The 16062-nt window shown below is 44.8% G+C and overlaps 1 protein-coding gene across 1 annotated transcript in view; it reads left to right on the top strand.

Moving 5' to 3' along the window:
* Nucleotides 1-281: 281 nt before the first annotated feature.
* Nucleotides 282-16062, top strand: part of LOC119376937 (serine/arginine repetitive matrix protein 1-like) — a gene marked incomplete at its 3' end in the record, with an annotated part of 73848 nt that continues 58067 nt past the window's right edge. The window contains exon 1 of the mRNA XM_049411508.1: nucleotides 282-862. Within this exon, the coding sequence (XP_049267465.1) occupies nucleotides 282-862 (581 nt within the window). The remainder of the gene's footprint in view (nucleotides 863-16062) is intronic.

The raw sequence follows: 16062 nt of genomic DNA, 5'->3' as shown, positions 1-16062 counted from the left end.
GTTGTTTTTCTCACACTTTTGTAAATATAGCTTTCTCTCTCTCTCCTTGTGCAGGCAAGAGATGGACAGCACAAGAGATCGGCATTCGAGGGACCACTCCCGTAGTGACTCTCGGAAGGGTCGAAGCAGCTCAAGAGACCGGAAGGGCCACACCACTTCCAAGGACCGAACTTGCAAAAGAATGACCATGGCCACAGTGCAGGTCGTGGCAGCCACAGTGGCTCCCGAGACGGCGCATCGTCCAAAACTGTCCGATCGAAGCACTTCGGATGGCCACAAAGATGACAGAAAAGGCAAAAGCGATACCAAGGGCTCGGGAAAGCCAGTTTCGCAGGCAAGCCACTAAGAAGACACAACTGAAGGTGACCAGGCTGAAGGCAGCTCTCAAGTGGAAAACATTGGAGAAGTACCAGCTGCCGCCTCTGGTGCAGTGGACGGCACTGAGAAAACAACGAGGATGCCACTGTTCAGTGGTAACGGTGCGGCTCCTGAAGCTAAAGGGGCCTCGACAGACATTGAAGCCAAAGCTGAGCCAAAGACAGAGTCTAGTAGCACCACCAAAGACCAGAAAGGGGAAAGGCACAAAGGACTCCAAGGAGGGCGATTCTAGCGACCGCTCAGACCGACGAAGACGATCGTCGCGAAGCCGCAGCCGGAGTCATTCCCGAGGCCGAGCCAGGGCTGGACAGGGGCCAAGGCTGAGGCCAGCTGCAAGCCAGAGGGACCCAAAGCACGATGCACGTCGGATCTCTCCACCACGCAGATACGTGCGACGATTTCTCCACCAGTGCGCAGAAGGCCCGAAATCCACAGCGAGTCCTCCCGAGGCTCCAGGCGGTCGAGGTCTCGCTCCAGGACAGAGGTACGATGCAACAATTTTGGAACATTAAGGAGTGCTCCTGAATGTGCACTCCCGTGACACTTGAATAACAATAATTGGTGGAATTTTACTTCCCAAAACCACGTTGTGATTGTGAGGGATGCTGTAGCGGCAGGCTCCGGAAATTCTTACCAGCTGGTATTCTTTTACGTGCACCTATTTGGCGCGAGGCGTACTACTGAGAAAGCTGGCGCCACCGTCGTCGTGACGTGCTAGGCAGGATAAGTGGGGCGTCATCTGCTTCGGTAGCACTGTCGCGCGCTGAAGACAAATTTTTAGAATGCCACCTGCACTATAATTCTGATAAAATGGGGAGGTTTCTCCGCTTGGGCTGTGCGCTTGACATCACTTGGGCACTGCATTATGCGGTCGCTATCTTGAAGGTGTTTTACATGGTAAGCCAGTGCTCGGTGCAGCAATGCAAGATGTCCGCAATAGAGCCCGGTGTCAGCCTTCACACATGTCATCAGGGTAAGAAGCTGCGGGAAGCTTGGATTTTGGAACTTAGAAATAATGGTGAACAGCCATTGGCTGCAACACGCACGAGCAGCCAGCACTTACGCGATGAAGATTTCTGCTTCGGCGAGTGGCTGTGATGTTTTGTGGGTAACAGAATGTGTTCACTGAGACGCTCAGCCATGCACGCTGGCCGGCTAAGGACATTTTGCTGCTGCAATCTGGCCCATGTGTTGCCCACCTCTGTATCAACTCCAAGATGAGGTTGACTCCCAAGTTCAGGTTGGCCCATCCCAACCTTATTTGTTTTCTATGGACCTGAATGTATTCTTGTCAGAAAGGTGCTATGCCTTCTGCGTTATACAGTCAAACCTGGAAATTCAGTCATTGGGACTGTGAAAAATCTTCTAATTAAGCTGGTTTTCTAATTAACGAAACATACAAAAGCAGGATGCAAGGAAATTTTAATTACTGGAACTAATCAGAGACGATCATTTGCTCTGCCTGCTAGTTTGTGGCTCCAAGCGCTACGTGATCCAGCAATACCCAGTCCCAATTTCACCACAAATCCAGCGAAACCGCAGGCCTCGCTGCTGCCAGCGCAAAAAAAAAAGACAGTCTTGTGGTCAGCTCAAATGCGCACCTGTGTAAAAGAAAAGGTGCTTTACTGCAAGACAGTGGTGACACACGGGCACCATATCACCTGCTTCTCGCAGCGTCAGCGCGTCAGGATGTGACCATTCGCCCATTCTTTCTGGTAAAATAAAAAACTATTTTACCAGAAAGAGGCTGAGGCGACGGAATTCGCGATGTGTTCTGGCTGGAAAACATTATCATTGAAGTTTTCAAACTCAGTTTTCTAAGTAGGGGGGGGGGGGCGTTGCAGGCAAAAACTTCGACAGCAGTGTAAGTACGCATTTTCCCAGAGCAACTGCCAATCGGAGGTTTGCATATATCGCGAATTCCGTCAGACCGTCCTTTATTATTTTTTCTTTTCCCAGAAAGAATGGGTAAATCATGATGTGCTGATGTTACGAGAAACATGCAACATGCTGCCCCAAAATGGTCACTTGTTGGGCTAGTTGGTTCGACATCTTGCATAGCGCAGCGCGGATTTGGTTAGGAAGAAAGACCACACGAACGTCTTTTCTGTCCTGTGGTCTTTCTTCCTAATAGAGCTGTGCGAATAGCAAAATTTTGGGTGCAAAGCGAATTCGAATCATAAAGATTGAGTGCGAATCAAATAGAATAGTTTTCAAATAATTTTCGAATATTTCTCAAGTATTTTTCGAATACTTCGAAGCGAAATTACAGAAAAAAAGCTGCAGAGAATCCCTAAGTATTTTCTTATGAGACAGGAACAATTACAAGTCACAAACATGGGTCAAAAAACAGATTTATTCATAAGGGGGGATACGGCTTTTGTATCATGAAAAAAAAACGATTTTCCATAATCACATTTTCAGTTTTGTAGTTCTTTTTCCGATTCCAAAATATCGTCACTGAAAACTGCGTAGAAGTGTGGTAAAAATTTGTTCTGCTTGCAGAGGTGGCGAAACTTACTGTGGAAATCGCAGAAAAAAGAGAAACTCTGCATTAAAAAAAATTATAGCTCCGCAACGGCGTGACCAGGCAACGCCATCTTTAGCTCGTTGGAAAGAGCATTTCACTGTCTTCAAATTTCCCACTTCAGCTAGGTCCTCCATTCAGAAAAATGCATTCAGTAAGTAAATATTTGAAGTTCGTTTCGAGGCCTTCCATTGGCTGCGTCTGCCATGTTACTCCAGCACGCCTCGCCATTGGTCCAATCCTCGCTCCTGGATAGCATCGTCTGCTGCTACATGTCGCAAGGTCATGGCTGTCTAAAATCGCACTACCTAGTGACGCGTTCGCATTCGTTCTGTGTTCACAGGTCGACGATCATTTTGAATATAATTACATTTTAGTTTGGCAGCTAAAAGCGGCAGCATCAGATTACGATAGTGTGCCGCGCTCGTCGCGCGCACTGCAGACATGCGTCTCGGACAAACTGTTCTGCTTATCAGCATTTTGCACATCGTGACAAAGACCATCGCAGGACGACTCTTCGTACTCGCAATCGAGCATGATGCACTTTGAAACATCGGGTACCGCGGCCACGCACATCGCAACCGAGCTTACTGCTCGGAGTCGTGGCTAGGCCTAACTCCGCTCACAGTGCCGGTGTACGAGACGAATCCGAACTTTGCGGGCAAGAACATCGCGCTAGCGGACATGCGAAAGCGAAGAAGCCGCAATGTGTTTCGTCACAAGCAACGAACTGCATCGTGTGCTGGCTCCTCAGAACCGTGGATGGGCATTTTACGCATCGGCAGCGCACCCCCGGCAAGCTCGTCGCGCAGCGACCGCTCGGAGCATCGGTGGAAGCGGCTAGCAGTTTCGCATGTCGGCACCCCGAAATGAAAGACCAAGCACGCTGCATGCCGATTTATCGTCGTTATATTTATTTTCCGTAATTATAAATCGTTTATTTATTTTCCGGAAGTTCGAATACATCAAATAGTAAAATTTCGGTGTGAATCGAATAGCAAACACTATTTGAAAATATTCGAAAGTTTGAATATTTGCACACCTTTACTTTTCTAACCAAATCCGCGCTCCCCTATGCAACATGCTGCTCGCGCGCCACTGCTGTGTTGCAGTGAAGCACGTCTTCTTTTCCGCAGGCACACATTCCAGCTGACAACGAGACCGCTTTACCTGACACTCATTAGTATCGCTACACTGCATTGCCTTGTGGCTCCTAAGGGCTGTCATTTCTTCGGATTTGCGGTGAAACCGGGATCGGGAATTGGCACATTGCACCCAAAGTTTTTGAATCAACCAAGCTGGTGCTTACCGTCGCTTCAATTTATCCACTCATATTTACATTGCAAAATATGGGACCTCATGAATCTTTGAATTAAGCGGGATTTCGAAATAACCGAGCTCGAATTAATGATGTTTTGCTGTATATGAGATTTTGCCACCAAAATTGTTGCAGCGTTCTTACCAAAAGTGCTGCTCATCAAAACTTATTATTGTGGTCTGTGCACCTTGTCTTTACCCCGCTTTGCAGCTACTTGCTGCAATAACTTGTTTGTTTTCACTGCAATGCCTAGATCGTGTGGGTCCTTGTCAATGGCCGTTGTTTGGAGAACTAGTCCAGTGAACGTTGTTGTGTGATATTTCATTGCCTTCGCATTGCATGATGCCACATGTTCGCCTCATAGACTGCTTCACCTTCTAACATCATTCACAAAGACCTAAGCTATGGTATATGTGCGTTTTGATGCTGTAGATATGGGCAACTTCCCAGGAATAGAAAGGGCACTGTAGGAATCATGTTCACGGCATATGCTGGTACTAGCTTAAGGGGAAATGCGGGTCGAAGACCCTTTTTTTGTTTTTTAATATTCATCCTTGAGCAATGAAACTTGAGCCATTTGTAGATATTTCTATTCTGATTTCAAATATATAATTAGTTTTTTTGCAAGTTGCATACTTCTTGTTCTGCATCATGACAAAAGTAAAACATAGGAGGCCTTTTATAGCGGGGCAGTGACCCATGCTCCACTAAGGTCAAGATTTTATTATTATTAATAATATTTTAATTACTATTATTATTATAATAGTAATTCTCAAACACAAACTAACACTCTGTATTTCACCAGAAAAACCAAGCTTTCCCAGAAGAATCGACAAAACGCCCAGATTTGCCTTCAAGCGAGGTGACTACATTGGCTTGTACTATGACTTGTCCACCACAGATTGGTCACTGGTAACTGACAAACCCAATGTCGATGATCAAGTCGATCAGTTTACAGAACTTATCTTGACCAGCATGCGCAAGTTCATTCCCCAGTATACACCTAATCATTGTAAATATCCCTCCTGGTTCTCATCAGAACTTATAAGTGCACTGAAACATAAAGATCGTGCACACAGGAAGTATAAATGTTCTCCATGAACTCATTTGAAGAAAGAATTCTGTCGTTTTCGTACTCTTTGTAAACGCCTTTATAAACGGGATCACAGTCTATATATTTCATTTTTAGAAAAAAGCACGTCTGACAGGCCAGCTGAGTTTTGGAAGTATGTGCGCAAGCGGTTGAGCAAAAGTGGCGAGTCCTTCAGGATACTGAAATGTAGTAGAAGTTCAAGCTGTTGCTGACTGTTTTGCCATGCATTTTTCATCTCTCTATAAGTCTCCAGCCTCTGTAGCTAGTAACGGTCGACAGGTTAAGGCAGTTGGCACAGCTGATGCTGTGTCGCTAGATGAAGATTCCATTTCAGAATGCATTAAGCGCTTGAAACCATCCTTTTCAGCTGGCCCAGATGGCATCCCCTCTGCCCTACTAAAAGCCTATGGCAGTATACTTGTACCTGCATTGACTACCATATTTAATAAGTGTCTGCATGCTTCAAATTTTCCTAGCATGTGGAAAACTGCTCGTGTTTTCCCAGTGTTTAAGTCTGCCTGTAAAAGTGACGTCTCGAACTACCGCCCTATTTCCCTTCTTTGTGCCGCATCCAAAATCTTTGAGCTTGCTCTTCACAAAATATTCTCTTTTGATGTAAAAAATTCACTGATTGTGAATCATCATGGGTTTCTCGCTGGCCGTTCAACTGTCACTAATCTTGCCAGTTTCATGATGCAAGTCTCCACGCCTATTTCGCAGAGAGGTCAGGTTGATGCTATTTACTGTGACCTTAGCAAAGCTCTTGACGTTGTCAGCCATTCGCTGCTTGTGGATAAACTTGCACACTTTGATGTTGATTCTTCAATTGTACATCTCCTCCATAGCTATCTTCTTGATAGATCATGTTATGTTGCCGTTAATGGCCAAACGTCCTCTTTGTACAAAGCTACTCGTGGGGTTCCTCAAGGGTCGGTACTGGGCCCACTCCTCTTTTTAATTTATGTTAATGATGTTTCTTCTGTCATTCGGAATTCTTTCCTTTTGTATGCCGATGACTTAAAGATATTTAAGGAAATTCATTCAGTTATCGATTGTTGCTTGCTGCAGTCTGATTTGTGTTCTTTTTCTGAATGGTGTAGGAGCAATAACCTCTCCCGAAATATTTCAAAAACCAAGGTAATGAGTTTCACTCGAAAAACATCTAGTTTACCATTTTTATATTCTGTCAATTCTGTGTCGTTGTGTAAGGTATGTGAGATCAATGATCTAGGTGTTCTTTTTGATAGCACTTTACACTTTTCTGCTCACGCTAAGCGTGTTGCTTTGCGGGGTCTTTGCACCCTAGGCTGTGTTTGCAGAATGTCTAGAATTCCGTTCTCCTATGCCCTTCCGAAAATTGTACACCGCGCTATGTCTTCCTCAACTTGAGTATGCATCTGTGATCTAGAATGGCATTCCTAATTCCAGCAGCAACGCCATTGAGCGAGTTCAGAAAAAATTCCTAAGCATTTACAACCATCGTTTCGCTAGAATGACTCTGGATCTCGTTCTAACGCTGCTGGATTATTATCATTGCCATCACTTTGCTGCCGACGAAATCGCGCTGATCTTTATTTCTTTACAAGCTTGTGCATGGTATCATATCCTGCCCTGTACTGCTCAACTGTCTTAATTTCCGAATTCCACGTAAGCTGACCAGAGAGAATACAGTCAAATCCCGCTACAACGAAATTGACAGGACGCGCGAAAAAGTTCCTTGTCGCGGAATTTCGTTGCAGCGAATTTCATCTATAGACCACAAAAGTTAGGAAGATCTGATGATCATGACTCGTCCTTTGGTCCCGGCAAGCGCATGCATTGTCCTTTGCATTTAACTGTCGCTAACTCGGACGCACTTGGCCGCACACCGTGTGAATGTATTTTCTCGCGTATAATACGCACAAATATACAGAAAATTTAGCGCTAAACTCGGGTGCGGGTTATACGCGAATTTCGTTGCGCAAGTTGGCTTCACGGCAACGCAATGAAGGCGGCTTTGCGTCAATAGGCGAGTTATACACGTGGGTTATACACGAGCAAATACTATATGCAGGCTACCCTCGAAGCCTGCCGAGCGCGTAGCGCCGCGAAGGAGCGTGCCAAAGTTCGGTAGAGGCTAAGTGAAATCGAAGGGCCGAAGCTCCGCACTACAGTCATAAGCGAGAGAAAGGAAAGTCGAAACGCTTCGTGCCGTTTTACGACTTTGTTGCCTTTAATCTTTCTTCCGGTGTGTTAGCTGCGTACTTCAGCATATTCGCTATCGATAATCGCGACGATAGCGACAGCGGTCTCTGCCGTGGTTTTCTGCGCAGCGCTTCCGGCAAACGGTAGCGATGGTAGTTCCGTTTTCAATCTGTGCGCGCTGGCCGTGCGTGTGCCTTCAGAACTGCGTCGTTGCTATCTGTGATCGCGTCTACCGTGGTTTTGGCCGCAGCATTGCATTGAGTCAGTGCGCGTACGTTCGATGGATGCGCGCGTACTTTCGTGGTCCCCCGTGATCGCGTCGACACAACCGCATTTGTATTCACAGCGGTTGCGGCAGAATGCAGTTACGCTTGGACTAGGTGCGCGCTGGCGGCGCGTGTGCCTTCAAAACCCATGGATATCATTCACGATCGCAGGGCTTGTGACGACGAGCAGCAGTTTTGTTTTGAGTGCTACGTCGAAACAATGGCGGGAGTTCATCAACGATTCTTCCGCGGCCCGCACGCGCATCAAACCCGCCGGCAGCATCATGGCGGATGGACGATCTGTCGCCAAGCATCTCAGTGGCGAAAAATTTACCGCGATGTGCGTGAGGTGGCAGAAAGCATGTCTCCGATGAGACACGGGTCTTGCGATGCGGCCGCACGGCTCTGGCAACGAGAAATGGTCGAGTTTCTAGCGGAATTTCGCGGCAATCCTAGGCAAGCTCCTTTTCCTTATGTGGTGGCACTTGCGAAAACTTCGTTCAAGCGGAAATACCCAGAAAAAGTATTCGTTGTGACGAGACATTTTTCGCATTGTTTTCTATGGGCGGCTGACGGGGAATCGAAAATTATTCGTTGTGGCGGAAATTTCGTTGTAGCGGTATTCGTTATAGCGGGATTCGACTGTAGACCTTTTCATGTAACCGCATGCCTCTGTGAACATTCTACCATTGGCAGGATACAATGTCTTTACAATGCTTACTTTTTAGAGCTCGTTTTTCACAGCTCCCAGTCGTTGTTCTGCTCCGAGCTTTGCAGTGTACTTACATAGCCTCATACAGACAGACAACGAACTTTATTGGATCCTGAGGAGTTATTAACAGGACCCCCCTGTTGACATGTTTTTTTTTCTGCCTGCGCATAGTTGTATATGTGCAATTTTATAACGTTTTTATCCGTGATATTTTATTATGAATGTTGGCCCTTTTTTTTTTTTTTTTCGTGCGCCAGTACAAAGACCTTGCAGTTGTTCCTGGGCATGTTAAATAAACGTTTGATTGATTGATTATTACATTACGGCATAATCTTGTCCAGCTAAATTAAGGTTCTGTGCCTGTAAAAAAACCTTATAAATTTGCAGCCCTACTTTTTCTACGCCTTATCCAGGGCTGGGCAAATTTACAGTCGGCCAAATCTATCGTGTGTGAGCGCCGACTTTTTTGTGCGTCAGCACCGTACGAAGGAGCCAAGTTGCAAACAGGGCGAGAGTAAGCGAGAGTATGCGAGAGTATGCTTGAACATGTCATTGCTTCTCATGTATATACCCATCTGGAGTGCAATAATTTTTTCTTTGCTAATCAGCATGGTTTTAGAAAAGGCTTTTCTTGTGAAACTCAGTTGCTCGAATTCACTACAGACATACATTTTGACATCGATCATAGCCTCCAGACAGATTGCATATTTCTTGATTTCTCCAAAGCCTTCGACCGCGTAGCTCATTGTCATGTAATTTCCAAATTATCAGTTCTTAAATTAGACAGCTTGACACTCTCTTGGATCCGAAACTTTCTAACAAACCGTCAGCAATTCACAATCGTAAATGATTATACATCATGCCTTATATATGTCACCTCCGGTGTACCACAGGGTAGTGTGCTAGGACCCTTGCTTTTTCTCATTTTCATCAATGATCTACCTGGTAAAATTTCATCCTGCATGCGTGTATTTGCCGACGATTCCATAATATACCGACCCATTGAGAGCCCTGATGATCACCTCATTCTACAGCATGACCTTCAGCTCGTTACCGATTGGTGTGATGCCTGGCAAATGAGACTCAACTCATCTAAATGTAAAATAATGACATTCTCGCGTAAAAATTCAAATCATAGCTTTTTGTATTACATAAATACAAACCTAGTGTCTCAGGCATCGGTATACAATATCTAGGTGTTAATCTTACACCAAGCCTTTCCTGGACCTTTCATGTCACAACCATATGCGCAAACGCTTCCAAATCTCTTGGGTATATTCGCCGCAACTTGCGTAACTGTCCATCTGACATCCGCAAGCTCGCGTTTCTAACATTTGTACGTCTGCAGCTTGAATTCGCGTCTCCCATATGGTCTCCTTATCAAGAATACTTAATCCGCATGTTAGAAGCTGTCCAAAATCGAGCTAGTCGATTTATCTCCCGCGATTACAACTATCAGTCAAGCATAACGCAGATAAAAATCAACCTTTCCCTTCAATCGCTAAGTAATCGACGTGACATGGCACTCTTGTCCTTGCTGCATAGATATGTTTACCAAAAAAAGCCATCAAACTTGCCATTGGTATGTGCGTCCTGCACATCACGACGTCTTCACAACGAATTAAGCTACAATCGCATCTATGGAAACACTCGCGCATTTAATTTCTCGGCTTTGCCACGAGGCATTCGCTTATGGAACTCGCTTTCAAACGACACTGTTGCGCAAGCAGATAAGGATAAATTTAGGCAACTCTTGGCCCTACAGTATTCATCGTAACAAATATTCACAATCATCACATTGTACATCGAGCCATATCGTGTCATGTTTTTTTTTTTTTGTGAAGAATGTACCAAACTCTGTGCTACGCATTTCTTTTGCATTTTACTGGAAGTTTCTCGGTATCTAGATTGTATTTCTCTTAATTTTTAGCATTGCTTCGGTTACAATCCTTTTTAGTTTGTTTGCTTGTTTCTATGAGTGCACAAGTGATTTTTTTTTTTTTTTTTTGACGCGACTTCCGTGCCACTCTTATTGCAACAATGAATGTTATTTTTCATTTCTCTCGCTGAATATTGCTTTCTTAGTATTGTTCTGTTAGTTCATAGTTGGTGTCCTATATTTTTATTTTTTCTGAATATTGTTTTCGTATTATTAAGCTTTTAGCAAGTAGTTCGTGTTATTTTTAGTATTATTTTGCCATGTAAGTCAATTTGTTTAATCGTCTCGCAGGTACGTTACTGTTGAAGTGTTCATACCCATGTATTGCTTTCTTCTACATTTCTTTTTGTGATGCTCCCCTTACTCAATGCTCCCCGTGGAGCCTGTAAGGTACTTGTAAATAATAATAATAAAAAAAAAGCCTTTGCATCGCCAGATCACGGCCGGACTGGAAAGACGTGCGTGCTAGATAACAAATGAACAATCTACATAGCTTATCTCATATGCGCGGACGTGTGAGGTCTGCGGATTTCATTTTCTCGGTCGCTTGCTGATCTTCGGAATATAAGATACGAGTAAGGTGCGCTGCCTGTTCGTCTGAACTGAGTTAATGCAGGGTGAAGTTCCCACGAAGGAACAGCGAAGGAAAGGATGGGCCCAGCTGAGCGCGCTTCGTGGGCATGCGTTTACTCTTGCCCTGTTTGCAACTTGGCTCCGTCGTACGGCCTGACGCACAAAAAAGTCGCGCTCGCGCACGATAGTTAAAGATTTGGCTGACTGTACTTTGAAATTGTATCACGATACGATACAAAATACTTAGGCACAAAGTATTTAGGATACAGATACAAGATACCACAACACTGATTGTATCCGATACGATACATTCCAATTATATCCTAAGATACTTCGATAAATTTGCAAATTTGTTATTGTATATCTATATAGAATTATGTAACATTAGACGTCTATGCACAGAAATGTTCACTTGAAAATTTATTAACTGCGACCAATTCTGTTTCATGTGAACGAAATGTCTGTTAGTATCTCAAAATTTTTGTACTTCTTGCTCAAGGTATATTAGTTTCATTCCGAAACAACTTATTGGGATTGTTGCTCTATCTGCCTAACATGACAGCTCTTTATTAGCCCCGAGAAGTTGGGGTGGCGCCGCCTGGCGGGCGGCGTGGATGACGTCACGGCAAGGACTCTTCGACGCCCGCCGTGACGCGCCGGCATATCACGCGCTTGCTTCGTGCGCTGTTCCGCTGTTTACGTTCGCTTTTTGCCTGTCTCAAGCTTCAGATGAATGGCGAAAACAGCATCGATAAGGTTCCTAGTAAAACGACAAAAGTTATACGTATTTTTTCTTCACAGTCCCCAACGGTGCCCGTGCGCCGTCGTGCACGCTTTGAAAGGGGTGATGAGGCTTGTTGTGTCGCGCTGCCAACTTCAGGGATGGGCCTGATTCCCGACCACAGCAGCCGCATTCCGACGGGACTTAAAAGCAACATTCCTCGGCTTAGATACAGGAGCACGTTAAAGAATTCGAGGCGGTCAAAATTAATCTGCAGCGTCCCTCACAATCATGTCGTGGTCTTCACACCCAAGACACCTTATTCACATTATTAGGTTGCGTTGTTCACGGTGATTCCTTTAAAAAATATGATGGCTTCGCCTCCACAAGTGTTATTTGCATCGGACGCATCCGCGATCAGTGGACAGCGGTCTTGCCGGTGTGCCAAGCCTCGCGCACGATTACGAAAGCGCATGCAGTATTGAGCTTCGCAAAATCTCGAAAGCGCTCGCCCGAGAATACTGCCGCAGTTGTTGTGTTTGTTTTTTTGTGTACTCGCTCACTCATCATGTTGTTTAGTTTCACGTTTTTCTCACAATAATTTCGGGGCTTCATTTCATAACATAAAAAGTTGAGGTTAATTGCAGAAACTCCTTATTGCTGTCAGATTGTGTCTTCATGCAGCATCGTAGCAACGGCGCTGTTACACTTGTATAAGTACTAGTTTAGATAGCCAGCTCAAAATTAATTTTTTTTTGCATTTGATATAACCCTGAGCGTAATGAACCTTTGTGACATGACGTGCGAGACCATTAATTGACTCATTAAGGCGAACGACGTACAAATAATACGTGGGTTACGTCACTGAGAGTGCCATCGAAACAGTTCAAACGCTCATTTCGACTTTTAGGCGTTTGTTTTGCAGACGATTGTTATCAACGGTGCTCGCACGAGAATTTAACACTACCGCTCGTGACCCGGCGTTTGATCGGACCAGCAGTTCATGCAAATCAGGGTATACGGCCACATGACGAGTGTTGAGAAGAAATGTTTACATAATCCAAGTATGCTAACACCTCAGAACTTCCGAAACTACTGTGTGCGTGGCAGTATTATTTTGTTTAATTTCCCAGATGTATTAAGTGCTTCTTTACGATACAGATTCATCTAAAGTCTTCTGTAGCAGAAAGCGCAGTTCTGTCAGATCACCTAGAATCACCTAGAATTTGTAAGTTATGTATGTAAAGGCATAAATAACTTGTACGATAAGCCGCAATGTAGTCAGTGAATTGAAAACGTCCTAATTTAATTTGTAATCTTCGGGACGCGTGTTCTAACCGTGGGTCGAGTCTACACCAAGTTGTAATGAAGTTAGAACCATTAGCGTAAATTTTTTAGCACCGATGTCTTGGAGTCCGCGTGAAAACAACGAATGTCTTGCTCTCGTGCATCACCATTTTCACGGTGAAGCTTCCGTTCGGGCGGGAATTCGCCCATTGTAAGCTATATTATCCAAACTTTCTACAGCTTACTAAACTTTCGCTAGTAGTGTAAACTTCCACCTTCTCCCTTGGGAGTATTGCATCGCAAGAATGAGCAGTAATCACCACCGTATCGTGAAAAGCGGGTACGCGGCGGGCGCAGAAAAAGGCGATCTGCGCCGCGGAGCAAGCGAGTCCTTGCCGTGACGTCACATCGCCGCGACTGCCGCGCCGCCAGTGTTCGTTCTCGGGCTAATAGTCTTCGCTGATAGCAGTTTTTGCTTGTCGCTTTTTTAATTGGTTGGAGTCGCTACACTGCTTGCCGACCAGCTAGCGGGTTGCCATCTAATCACAAGAACTTCAATAAGAAGCCTCCACACATTGGTGTAAATACCTTTCCAGAAGTGTATCACGGTTTTCGCAACACTGAATCACTGGACAGGTGTACATCAGTAAACGCTGGTAGCGACATTCTTTGCGACGCATCGTGTTTACGTACAGGACATAAAACTGCAGTGACTTTTCATTTACTACTTATCTGTCGGTGAAAAAGCGTTCATTAGGGACGTACTCAGTAATGTGCAATCTTTCTGCAATTTTTCTTCAAGGGAGAACATGTGCAGCGCAGAACGTGTCAGACGTATTGTATGGTTGCACAAGGCGTTGCAGGACACCACCACTATTCAGACTATAATGCCGCTTATAACTACGATTACGTGGTGATTAGTAACCATAAAAGAATTTAGGGAAGACTAAAAAAGGAAAAGCAAAAGCTATATCTAAGTAAAATAGAAAAGCGGTTCCGTATCAGACACATTGAATAAGTATAGAAACACGATACAGGCGGTACCCCAAGAGCTAATCATAATTGCTGCATGATACGTCCCAAAACCACGATATTATTATGATAAATGCCTCAGTGGAGGGCCCCAAAAATTTCGACCATCTGGTGTTCTAAAGCATAAATCTAAGCACACGGGCCTCTAGCATTTGGCCTCCATCGAAATGTGGCCGCTGCAACCTACGGCTTGGCAGTCAAGCACCATAACCACTAGACTACTGTGGCGGGTAACCTGTGATAGCTATGACAATTAGGCATTTAAAGTAAGACCACAGAAAATGCAGTGCCCATGTAAAATAGGGTAAAAGCTCGTTGGGATGCTCATGAGAAAAATGGAACATGTTGTATAACAGTGTTTATCTGATTCCTTTGCTGACATCTTTAAGATGGCTCCTAATAATTTACGTTGTTGTAATGCAAACTCAATTTTGCTATTTTACTAAATAGTAGGCAGAAATTTTTACTGTATACTCCAGGCACGTGCAACTTATATATTTGTTCTCAACGTACCATTGACATAACAGTAAACATAAGTAAATATAAGTCTGTAAACAGTAGCATATAATAGCATATAATAATATATTTGGGGTTTTATGTCCCAAAACCGCGATATCACTATGAGGGACGCCACTGTAGAGAGCTCTGGAAATTTCGACCATCTGGTGTTCTTTAACGTGCACTGGCATCGTACAGTACACGGGCCTCTAGCATTTCGCCTTCATCGAAATGCGACTGCACAGACAGGATCAAACCCACGACCTTCGGGTCAGCAACCGAGCACCATAACCACTGTTCTACCAACGTGGACAAGCAGTAGCAGAAATGACGCAGACAGCTAAAAGTAAGAATAAAGCAGAGAGCTTACCTTTGCAGCACTTTAAAGAAATATTGCAGTAAGCAGACCCGGAAAAAAAACAATACAAAGACATAAGTAACGTATGGGATTGAAAAGGAGGACAGCTTAGTAAGAACTTGTCCTAACAATCAATTATGAAATTAAAAACTCAGTAAATAAAAGAAACCGAGACGTACTCCAAGATAGTATCTCTTAGGTGAATGCTTGCTCTGTTAGATCCGCATCAGTACCTGCGGTGCTGTAGGTGTTAAAATCTTATTCGGATATAAGTCAGTCTCGCTGCATGTAAGTCGAAGTTGCATCCGCGAGGTCCTTCAAATCGCCGATGTGTGAAAGCCGCAAGACACAATGCAACCTGTTTTCTTGCATTATTCAGACTTCGTAACGAAGCACAACGCAAGAGAAACTTCGGTAATGATGCTACAGCGGCATCGGAATTTGTGCGAAGGACGCATTCGTGTTCGCCACATAGGACAGCGGCTAAGAGCCAAGTGCCAGGGCACTGACACTACTAAAAAGAAAAAAGAAACCAAGAAAACAAAAGGTCGGCTGGGCGTAGACGTTCGCACATTTGTCTGTCAAGACGACATCAAGTGCCCCCACGTGACTTTGCTCCACCAATAGGGACGCTCAGAGCTCATCTGCGAGCCTTAGCTGGAAAACTCTGGAATGTCCTGCGTTACGTGACGCAGAGTTCAACAAAGAAGAGGACTGGGAGCAAGCCCTTAACAGCGGCGACCTTTTGGTTCAACTTCGGGCTTCCGGTCCCTACGTGGGAGCGGCCCGCGACTGCTACGGATTCCCCCTAAAAGGGGCGTTACAACGCAGTTCCTCAGGACCTGAATAAAGTTCTTTGTCTGTCTGTCTGTCTGTCTGGCGGAAAGGTAAAATATTGTCACTGTCTTTACAGTGGAACCTCGTTAATGCGTACCTGCCGAGAACGCTGCATAACTACGTACTAAACGGTAGTACGCATTAACCACCAAGTAAAAATTTGCATCTCCTCACATACGCCATCGCCACCGGCAAAGAAATACAGTGCCACAGCAAATGCTGCCTAAACTACCTACTGCAAAGCCTTTTCTTTCTTTTTGCCATAGTGGAGAAAAGATCCTGGTAAACCCCTGCGCAACCCGAACGGACCCCTCGGTGAACATCCCTGGCAGCGCCGAC

The sequence above is a fragment of the Rhipicephalus sanguineus genome, unplaced genomic scaffold (assembly GCF_013339695.2).
Source record: "Rhipicephalus sanguineus isolate Rsan-2018 unplaced genomic scaffold, BIME_Rsan_1.4 Seq285, whole genome shotgun sequence".
Taxonomy (NCBI): Eukaryota; Metazoa; Arthropoda; class Arachnida; order Ixodida; family Ixodidae; genus Rhipicephalus; species Rhipicephalus sanguineus.
The sequence above is the reverse complement of the archived record's forward strand: the minus strand, read 5'-3'. Positions and strand labels throughout refer to the sequence as shown.